An 11539-nucleotide genomic window follows, 5' to 3' on the forward strand; every position below is an offset into this window, starting at 1 on the left:
CCTTGTGCTGGTTTCATACAGTGCTCCCTTCTCGTAAAGGCTAAAAGTAGGAAAGGGAAGGAACTCGATACTTTTAACCAAGCCCTCCTATGGAGCATGGCAACAACTGACAAGTACAAAAAGCAGCTCCGCCAGAAAGCTATCAGAGCACACTGCTCTCCATGCTGGCTTGGAGGCCAGGTTAGCACAGCCAAGGCTTCAGCAGCTGGGACAGGCAAGTACAAAAGAAAACATATTATAGTGCTTTAGGACCCCCACCCAAGCTGCCAGGCACAAATTATTGCTATACCCAGAAGCAGCCAAAGCAGCAGGGCTGCGGCAGCAGACACGTCTTACCAGGGTGCGGACAGCAGGACCTGCGAAGCCCTGCTCTGGTCAGCGTTCTCCCACCGAGCAGCCTCTTGAGTGATCACGGGAGGGAGGCAGCCAGAGACAGTGACCGCAACGGAGCTGGCTTCCTGGCCCTGCTGAAGGCACAGGTCCCAGTAATCTTAGAAGCAGAAATCCCCCTCAGGTAATTAAAAGAAATTCAAAATCCCAGTTAAGTAAAGCAGAGTTACATAAGAGACTGAAACAGCACGAACAAATGCTTAAGCACCCCACCTCCGTAGAGAAGCCTTTGTGAGGATGCAAGAGCAAGGCCGTAACATCCCCGCAGCTCAGAGGTCCCTCCTGTCTCCACAGAATTAACACTGATAGAGAGCATTCAAAGCCAGCAGCTCATCACAAGCGTGGGCTTGTGGCACGAGCTGCAGGGTGGCAGCGGATCTCCCCCCACTGCTCTAGGGAGTTCCACCAGCCATGGAAACCGAGAGAACCTCAAGTTTCCAGCCCCTTTTCCCAACTGAAATAAATGCACTCAGTAATCACCATTAGAGTTTATTTTTCTTCATAACTGTGCCGTTTTTAAAATTCTACAATAATGATGAAGTCATAGGCTACTACGTTCTTTAAGTGTGGAAACTGTTTTCAAAAAACAAAGACCATGCGCTACGAGTGAGGAACAGGCCATTGACTCTGCAGCTGGAATATACAGACATTTTCAATAAATACTGATCACTTGAACACTTAAATGGAATGACATGTTCAGATTTCTACACAGTCCACTATGAAAACAGCATGGTAAGTTACATAAAAGCTTCAACTTTCAGGATTCTTGCTTATTTTGTTAAATTAATTACTTTGTTAGAAAAGAGAAATGCAAGAATATTTGAAATGGAGTGTCACCTGGACAACTTTTTTCCCCTATTGTTGGTAAGCTCCTGTTATCAGGATAATTACAGCAGAACTGGCAGTTAGGTTAAAATACATATAAAAGAATCCCACACATCACTTTCAGGAGTTGTTACAGGCAAATATCTTCATGAATTTGGAATGGGTTTTCAAAAACTGTATCTTGACATTATTGCTTTTACTTGTAAACCTGAAATCCAGTTTATTCCTCTGAAGAGCGTCAGAAGTAGGGAATCAGTGAGATGCAGGTTTTACTTTTATCTTTGCATTCTGATTAATAGCAAAGAAGAACATGACCCACACTTGAGAACACACATACACCTCCATCTACAAAACAGCCTATACAGACTAAAGCAGCACAAGCTAAGTTCTAAAGTAGCATTATGTAAAAAACATCAACAGGGTAGAAACCTAGCTCATCCAATGTATCTGAAAACTTTTTTTCCTCCCATGCTTGGCCCTAGTTTAGCTGGTATGCAAGGAAGTTTGGCTCTCCTGCAGAGAGGAGCAGCTTCTACAGATCAAGATTTTGGAGAGAACAAAGGTGCATTTTACTGGAGCTGACAGAGGCACAGTGCCATACATATTCTTCATGCTTAGATCTATTTAGACTGTGTCCCAGCTGCTGAAGGAGGGATGCGAGGTGAGGACAGGAACCCATCCATACTCCCTACAAGTGTTGCACAGTTTTACCGCTTGCCAGTTAAGCTAGCAACGCGGTCTCGATACAGACCACTCGAGTGAGGGATTCAGAGGACGCAAGACATACATACCTACTTTTGATTCATTGCCAGCTCAAAGGTGCTACACAGCATAAACTGGCTAAACTCCCACCTTGTAGAACTGAGATGAAAAGGGTCTTACTTTTAATGGACAAATTTTCTACAAGACAGTTTGAGAGACCACATTCCAGAGCTTTCCATCTCTTCCTCCTCTACCCCCCCAGAAGAAGAGACAAGCAAACACATTTAAGTTAGTACGTATTTGTGTAAACACCAGAACATTTTGCTATATGATAGAAAAAAGTTGCTGCTCTTATGTTCTTAGAGAAGCCCTGAAGACCTTGGAATACCTGTATCCTGCAACTATTAATCTGTACCACGTGTATTTCCTGCTTTGTACACAAACTGAAAGCAAGCTTAAACAATAGTAAATAGCAACCACACTCCTGCAACAGGTAAAAACGCCCTGTTGCAACTGCTTACTCCTTCACTTTCGATATGTAGTCAGCCAGTTTGTTGATACTATCCTCTTGCTGTTCTAGAGCATCCAGTATGATGCCCATCGGGGTCTTCTTCAAGCCTATTCCTTCCATCTTGTTCTCCAGCTTGTTCTTTATGTTCCGGAGCCTCAGAGAAGCATGGACAAACATCACTGCACGACAGAAATGCACTTATTAATTGTTAATGCCAAAGGAATGCATAGTTCTTGCATCGTTCATCTTAAGACATGCTCCAGCGCCATGACATCACTGGAAGATGATGAAGTCTCAATGACTGCTTAAGTAACCACAGGTACCCATTTAATATAACACTAAAGATGGCTTGTGCTGTTTTGTGTCCACTCCTCCCCAATTCTGTTGTGGGATCATTTAAATAGTAAAGGCAACAGCCAACTGAGACTGAGAAAGCTCAAGTCACATGCCCCTAGCCCCCCCACAGAAGAGGAAAAATACTTACAGAGGAGAGGAAGCGTGATCCCAAACATGAACACCATGACATCTCCCAGATAGGAGATCAAGAAGTAGCTAGACAGCATGATGACCACTACAAATGTGGTGGGGTACTGCTTCTTCAGCCTGCGGAGTATATCCTTGTTGTGCGATACCCACACAAACGCCATGAACACCAGCACCACCACAGTACCGCCAATAAGCATGTTCAGGGGACTCAGAAATCTGGAGGGAAGAAAAAAAAAAAAAAAAAAAAAGGTGTCCCGTTTCAGAGCCTTCATGACTTGTGTCCAGATAGCAAACACCCAGTTCACTGGTAACTTGTTACTAGGGAGGTAAGGCATTAAGAAGTCAGTTGTTGCTGTCAAGACCTTTACCAACCTCTGATTTTTTCAGCAGAAGCTAAATAAAGCAACAAGTGCAACTGAACAAGCAACCCGTAGCAGCGAATTTAGATAAGCTTTGTCTTTATGTTCTCTTCCTGAGCACAGCTCTGGATGATGAGTTTCTGCAGCACCTCATCAATAGCAGCATGTACCACCAGGACCCCTCCTACCTATGCAATCAACACGTTCACTTGGTATCAGACCCAGAGTCAGCAAAACCCAAGAGCAGATAGAGCCAACAATCAGTTGCCCAAGGGATTGATCGTTTCCCTACACAGAACGAAAACCAGGCTCAGCTTAGGCCTTCAGATGAACTAGCTTTTCATGTTATCTTGTCTAGGTTTGGAAAATGGGACAAGTAGGGGAACACTGAGTAAAGGAAGTTACTTCACTATTATTTGTTTCTGAATAAACCTTCTTATTGGCTTACACCCAAAGTAATTTTATGAACCTGCAGAAGGAGCTTACTACCGTCAGCACGACAGATGGCAGCCCAGGCCCAAGCAAGAGCGCCTGAGAGTCACAAGGAACCGGAGCATGGGATAAAGGTCTTGCAGGAAGAAGAGCCAGGCCTGGCAAGAGGGTCACTGCTGAGGTTTGTGTTCTATTATTGTTATTGGCGTTACCAAGCAAACCAAGCCATTGAGTGGATCAGCTTTGGACTATAAACAGCAAGTCCCTTTTTTTGGACCAGGGCAAGAACATCACCTGCTCAAACCACTTTCCCAAGTATTTAGAGCTTGTTTAGAGTCAAACTTTCAGCAATGACTTTGCTTAGCTTGTTTCTCTACTTGTACAAAGTCCAGGCTCTATTATATTTCACTTGTACAGTAATAAGTTATGTGATTTCATGTGCATTCTGATTTACTTGCTTGTATGTGCACCAATCTAATTACACAGCAGCCGAGGGCTCTGAGCTGCTACGACTCTTGACAGCAGCAATACGCTGCCCTGATAAAGCCGGATGTAGTCAAGGCTTCCTCTTGCAGACTCTGCAGTCAGTCTTACTGCTCCAAAGCTACCAGGCACGATGACTCACCGCTCCACCCCACTGCTGAGGAGGATGCTCTGGTTTGTGGTCTGTGCTTCATATCCGGCACAGGCAGAAGAAATCTGTTGCTGGACTAGTATGCCAACACGCTACCTGCAGTGCCAGAGAGCATTCTCCTAGAGAAGGAAGAACCCCCAAGAGTTATTTCAAAGCAGAGACTGGCTCTTGATTCTTGAAGTCAGCTGTGCTAACAGGAGACAGGACGACTGGCTGGAAAGAGAAATTTCAGACTTGCTCCCCACCTGCTTCTGCTACTCACGCTGAAAAGCCAACAGGGCTTTTTGGAAGTGGTGATAGGGCAGACTTGCTTGTTGCATCTGAGTCACTCCCTGTAACCAGCCAGATTATATTTAGCTCTGAATTGCCAGTCTTAAATTTCCAGGCTGGAAAAAGTGAACGGCATTGCTCTGGAAAGAAAGCAGCTTCATTTGTGCTCCTTTGCAGCAGGAGAAGGAGGGCAACTCATGTCTGGACCACACTACTGCCTGGCCTATATATGTACTACTGGACATAAAAGATTCTTCAAGTAGAAGTCACCTCCACATCACAGCTATCTTGGAGCAGAAAAGGCCAGACTTCCTCAGACAACTCACAGCAACCAATTTTTTGTTCCCAAAAAAAATCTATGGACAAAACAATCCTGGAAGCAACAAAAGGCTAGGCAGAGCTCTCATACTCCATGTGTCTGGCAAATATTCTCAAATATTTATCTTCCTTACCCTTCCCTCTACTCTCATTGCAACTTCAAAAACTGGTGGTGAAGAGCAACCCCTCCATATTTCTAAGGAAGAGACCGAAGACATCTCTGCTCTACACTTCTTTCTGGTATTACACAGGTTCTGTATAACTGACTGGCTCTAAGGGATGTGGGAGGGGGAAGAAAAGTATTCAAAAGATCCCAGTTTCCTGGGGAAAGTTATTTGAATTACATGTTTTCTGAGGTGGGTGGCATTCCAGCACATACAAGGAAACAGTGAACATACATATCTAATGAAGTCATCCCGAGCCACATGAAAACAGATGGGGATGGCAGTTGCCACTAAAAACTGGTATTCAAACTATCAGCCATGTGTCCACAGACTTCAATACTGTTGATTACAGTACTGGATAGGGTGTCATTTGCCAAGCTCCCCTTTATTGCTTGACTTGCCCACAGCATAATTCACAACACTACCTAGGACTCTCCTAGAAATTCATATATAGAAACTTCTACCCCAGCAACAGCATTTTTCAGGAAGGCAGACCTCCATTAGCCAGTTTCGCTCAGATCTGTTGGCACGCTGCTCTCGATAACACAATAGCTAAAGACTAAAAAGGAAAAAACATGGACACGTTATTTTAGAACACCAGTGTCAGGGGAAAAGAGAGCTCTAACAGCCCTAGAAGTCACCTTACAGTTGAACCACCAACATTGATATTGGCCTTATTTATACAGAGATCAGAACACAATAAGCCAAATTCATGCTCAGGCAAGAAGGCTGGAAGTCTTTCAAAGCTGCAGAGACGAGGTAAGTGACCAGCCATTAAGTATGTTACAAGACCTTCTAAATGTAATTCCCTTTACTGGGGGTTTAAGAGACTTCTCAAATACCTAAAAATCTAATGCACGGAACTATTAGCACGGCAATGGTGTGATAACTTGAGTTTATACTGCTCAGATGACTTGGGGGAAGAAAAACTCCTCTGGGGTTGGAGGAGAAAACCCACTAACTTTCATGACCCTGAAAGGAGTCAGTATGGCAGGACTAAATAGTACTTGGGGGTGCTACCAGCCCAGAGCACCCTAGCTGGATGATCTTCTGCACTGCTCTCTTTCATGGACAAAGTACAACCTTGGTAGGATGCTGTGACCTCCAGTACAGCTGGGACAAACCAGCATGGAAAAGCTGTCACCTAAGATTCAGTTCCAGCAGTGTTGCAGGGCAACTTGCAGTTGCACTCCTGCTGCCCTTCGGAGACCAGGTTTTCTTCAGCAACTGCTTCAATTCAAAGTAAAGACAGGGAGACAATAAATAAAACAAACATCCTGCCTGGCTTCAGGCTGCAGGGACACTGGCACTGTCCTGTGCCAAGTAGCACCGTGGGACACTTTGTTTTTGTTGAAGTAGTATCAGAAGACAGCAGAGATGCAGCAGCTGGGGGTGTGGCTGTGTGGGAAAAAATACTGCTAGCAAAGCAGCTACCTCTGGCCAGCAAAAGCAGATTAAGATGAGATTCCTTTTGTATTTTTTACTGGATTCATTTTTCGGGACTCTGCCCTACATGCATCACAAGACAGGTTAGACTTCCCATACAGGTGCAGGAAAGCTCCAAAAGCTCTCCTTTCAGTGAATTACCACATCACCTCTTCTCGACAGGTTATTTCATATCTGCACACTTGTGCACAGCCTTATAGCAAGAGAGGAGAGCAGTTACCTGGAGAATAAATAGCTATAGCACAGGGAAAAAAAGAGCTAGGCAAGACACATCCTTCATGCAAAACAAGAAGCCTCCAGCAGCACGAACCCAGAAATAGGACAGGCTACATAAAAAGCAAAAGCAAGCTAGTTCCATCCTTAAATCACCTCCATTTTAGCTGACTGCCTTAGGGCGATTATTCAGCAGTTGCTTGCACATCTGTTTCTTTGCATGTGACCTGGCAAGTCTGAACAAAGCCACTGAGTAGGAGAGTTGCAGTTGTTGAGAACACCATCTTTTTACTTAGAGCAGCATAGTTAGGCCATCACATCCAATAAGCATGAAAATTCCCTTTTAGAAAACCTTTTGTTCCACCATGTTCCAAGCTGTGGGCAGGTTAGAGCACTTAAATGCTTCCTTCCACATCTGTATTAACTTAAATAACTTAAAAGATAATGTTCTCCCTCTTCTCTCCCCATACTTCTAACTTCACTGAGGTTATACAGCTGTAACTAGAGGTAGCACATAAAACTATATACAGCATGTATATACACCAGGTGATAGCCCTCAGCATCCACAGATTTAGCAATGCTTCTTCACTTACTGTTGCTCACTTACATTGCTTTGAGAACAGGAGACAGATTCCATTCCTCAGAACTGCGAGACCTTTATGAAGTTATGTACTAATATTATTATGCAACATATGCTTTAAAGCCATGTGTTTTGCTCACTCAGTTGTTCATTAGGCATTAGAGGAACCAAGCATGTTGCTGCTCTGGAGTCTTCATTTTGGCAAGTGAATCACTACAAGCACGTCAGCTAAGGTAGTGGTCTGGGGCAGAGAAAACAAAAGAAAAAAAACCACAAAAAAAAACCACCCCTACATTCATTGATTGCTAGGGGTTTTAGAGAAAAAGTGGCAAAGGAAAGAGACATCGAACCTCAGGCTGCAGGGAAGACATTATGCCAGAGGAGAACAAAGACTCTCTTCGATGCAGCACTCAAAATCCAGTACTCCTTTTAATACTGTCAGAATTAGAAACCATTTCTTTTAGCAAGCACATGGCAACAAAAGCCTACAAGAAACTACATCAATTTAAGCAGTTAAGTTTGAACTGTAAGACAGAGAAGCCTTGTTGGAGTAGGTGAAAGCACAGACAAATTCCACTTCTTAACCAGACTGAATGTTTGAGGGAGAGTTCCAAGCTGTTGTGGGAGGCACTAATTTTGATAAATATCTGTACAGCACTCACAATGACAGGGCCCTGGCTCAGGGTAAGAATGGGCAGTCCAGTTCTTATACAACTGGGAGAAAGGGCACAATTTGATTTAGTAAAGGTCTTATTTTTTAATCAGCAGTCTACTGCAACAGAGCTGTAGGGGAAAAAACCACACCAGCACACTAGTTCAGATTCGTTCCTAAAGGAACTGGCAGGGCAGGGAGGGTGGAAGAGACAAGGCTGCCACCACTAGCCTGTAGTACTAGAGTGGCACTAATTCAGTAGTTTTAGTTTCTTGCTCACCAATTCATTATTTTCTACTTAGTCATGTAGGCTGCAAGTAAAATTTACATGATTGCAAAGCACACAGTATCATTTACATGTAACAGTAGCTATCGGGGAAGGCAAATGGAGGGAGGAAGGCGGGGAAATGATGCAGCAGAGACCATTACAATTCCACTGTGCTCACCGTAAGGTTATTCCATACCTTGCAGAGAGATGGTAAAAGGCTGGAGAGGTCAACTTTGTTGTACGAGAGGCAGTAAACTGAAGCCGTGGCAATAAGCATTGTACTTCCAGTGTCAAAACAGCTCTAGGCTACAATTTCCACATCAGCCCAGCACCACCACAGCTACCAAGTATTACAATAGCTGAAAACATGCTCTTGGCATTACAAGTTTGTCTATACAATTAGATGGTTTAAGAGCAGGTAGAGTTGGTCATGGGCTAAGTTTAGTTTTGACCACGGAAAGACCACTGCACTAGCGGTTTCAATAATCCTGCCCTTAGGCATGTATACAGCCCTGGAGTTCCTAAAAAGCCGTGATTCATCATTTATCACTCAGGGATTCCTGCTCATTACGGAATGAAGTGCAAGACAACAGCTTAGTCATAAATTTAAATTTATCAGGAGAACTTTCTCCCAAAGCCTAGTCAAGTAAAAAAGTATTTTCATTAAAACAAATGCATAGTTTTTCTCTGCTGAAGTGCTTTTCTGTTTCCTTTAGAGTTCTTCTCCCACCCTCTTCAGTGTTAGAAGAATCAGATTTGTCATATATCAAAGGCTCTAAGACATGCAATAAAAAAATATTTGAGATCAAGATCCTGCTCCAGGTGCTCCTCATCCATAAGTTTTCAGCTCAGAGGGTTACCACTCAATATTATGATAGTGGAAGTGCAGTTCTGATATTAATCTCTGTAGATTGTGGCTCTCGCTCCTCCACCTCCCAAAACTCCACCCTAGCAAAGTAATGGGAAATAAGCAGGAGATACATCACCTTCGATCTGAAGAAGAGAGATCAGAGTTTGAAAGGAGAAAGGAATTTACAAGACTGAGTAAAAGCTGCTGTCATCCCACTTTTCCAACCAGAAATATCAAAACTGTTTATATTTCCCTCCCCCACCTTCTTGGGGAAGAGAGCTGTCCCCCTGTTTTCCAGGGCCACTGTGATTTACTTACTCATTTAGAGCTGGCTACAGCATCACACTGCTAAACAAGGGCAGATGAAGACAGATGATTAGACCAAGACGGTGTAACAACAGGAAGACCATTGAAGTTCAATACACTACTAGACTGGTAAAGTGAGCTGACCGCAACATACTGCCACGAAAATTAAGAAGAAAGCCTATGCCACTATGCCAAACCTTTAACCATCACACGCACCAAGAAGAAAAAGCTGGGTTCTCAGCCCCTCCTTTCACAGAATGCAGGCCAAAACTCTCTGCAACCCAGAGAACCTTCACCCACTTAGCTGCTGGGTCCCTAACTTCAGAAGCCCTAACAGGATTCAGACTGCCTAACAACATCAACAACAAAAATCGATCTAGGGGAAGAATTTTAAGACTCTGCAACATACAAGATAAGACGCACTTCAGCCAAAACCACTCTGGCCTAGCCGCTGGGCAATTCTCCAATTCAAGCATTTGCACATTGTTTGTTGTGAAGAGTAGAATATTCCAGTTTCCATATTAAAAGCTTAATCATCGGCCTCTGCTGCAGGTCTTGCTTAAGAGCTTTCTGACCAAAGGCCCTAGAGCAATACTGGAAGAAGAGTCACAGCAGCTTTGACTCAAAAGATGATTATAAGGTTGCTTCCCAGTTCTCTTCAGGAAAGGTGGGCCTGACAGAACATCACACCAGCAGACGGTGCTGCCTCAAAGGCCTCAATGCTGCCCACCAAAACGAAACGAACAGGGACCTTATTTATTTTATATTAAAGGTTCTGCAGTATGAGCTAGCTCAGAAATAAGAACGGCTTGCTCTGTCCCTCGGACATAAGCTTAGAACTGTAACAGAGAGCAGAATTAATCTTTTTTCTTTTTGTTTTTTTATCTCAGAGGGTTGCCTCTCTCGGCTCAAGCAGCAGCACCAGACAGACTGTGCGAGGAAGCGCAGATGACCGCACAGGATGCAGCTCAGCTCTTCCGAGCGTGGTGGGATCCAGCGCACAAACCCCTCGCTGCTCTCTCCCCTGGGCCAGGGGCCTGAGGAGCGGCCTATGCAGCAGGAGAACAAGAGGGAACCCTGAGATCTGCGAGACCCCCACGAGTAAATAAATAAATCCTAAACTCCACTCCCAACCTAACAAGCCCCCCCCCCCCGAGCAAGGGAGGCTGTAACCAGGCCTTCATTCTGGGTAAATCGGAGGTTTAAGGAGCGGCAGAGGAAGGGAAAGGCAGCGTCCCTGCCTGCCCCCCCCGCCACCCCAGCCCCGGGAGAGCGAGGCCCGCGCACTGACCCCACGATGGAGACGACGGCGGCGGCCACCATCAGGTAGTTGGTCTGGTAGTAGAGCAGGTTGCTGACCACCCGGTTGTTCCATTTCGAGATGTCCTTGAAGTCGGGCCGGGCGAAGCGATCCGAACCGGGGAAGAAATCGTCCCAGGCCCTCAGCGGAGCCACCTGCACCTCCATGGCTGCCGCCGCCGCCCCCGCCCCGCCGGCCGCGCAGGCCTAAGAGCGCCGCGGCACCGCCCCGGGGCGGCTCCCGGCCCAGCCTGCCGCTCCGGACCCCGCGGAGCGAGCGAGGGACGCGGGGCGGTGGGAGGCGTGTGCGGGGCCCGGAGGGCGGTGCGGAGCCCCGCGGGCCGCGTGAGAGCGGCCGCGCCCTCGGCGCTCTGACGCTGCGGGCCCGGCGCCGCCATGGCGGGCCGAGCGGCCCTGCCCGAGATGGAGGGCAGCGCTACGCCGAGCGCGGCCGCAGCGCCCGGTTCTGGCGGCTCGGCCCGTGAAGGGCTGAGAGCCCTGAAGGGCGGCCCCGGGTGAGGCCCGCCCGGGCGCCGCTCCGCGCGTTGGCTTTGGGGAGCGCGGGCTCCCGCGCGTAGAGGCCGGCGCGGGGGCGCTCAGCCCGCGGGGCGCGGCCGGGCCCCGGGGTACCGGTGGATGGAAACGGTCGGGACACTCAGCCCGGAGGGGGAATAACGGGACTCCCGGCTTGTTGCCGTGGGGATTGAGGGGAAGAGGGGGAATCCCCGCCTTGTTGCCATGGAGCTTGGCTGACCCAGCGGGCGCTCTATCCCCCTTCCCGCCCCGACTCTATGCCCCCCCCCCCCCTGTTCCCGACTCTATAGGCCCGCGAGC

The 11539-nt window shown here is 46.7% G+C and overlaps 1 protein-coding gene across 1 annotated transcript; it reads right to left on the reverse strand.

Moving 5' to 3' along the window:
* Positions 1 to 863: 863 nt before the first annotated feature.
* Positions 864 to 10960, reverse strand: ARL6IP5 (ARF like GTPase 6 interacting protein 5). The gene is made up of 3 exons (XM_075432471.1): positions 10698 to 10960; positions 2913 to 3130; positions 864 to 2607 (listed from the first exon to the last, which is right to left on the reverse strand). Exons 1-3 carry the CDS (start codon positions 10871 to 10873, stop codon positions 2435 to 2437), a joined length of 567 nt encoding a protein of 188 aa, XP_075288586.1. The 5' UTR covers positions 10874 to 10960; the 3' UTR covers positions 864 to 2434.
* Between the last annotated feature and the right edge of the window lie 579 nt (positions 10961 to 11539).

Source organism: Opisthocomus hoazin, chromosome 11 (genome assembly GCF_030867145.1).
Source record: "Opisthocomus hoazin isolate bOpiHoa1 chromosome 11, bOpiHoa1.hap1, whole genome shotgun sequence".
Lineage (NCBI taxonomy): Eukaryota > Metazoa > Chordata > Aves > Opisthocomiformes > Opisthocomidae > Opisthocomus > Opisthocomus hoazin.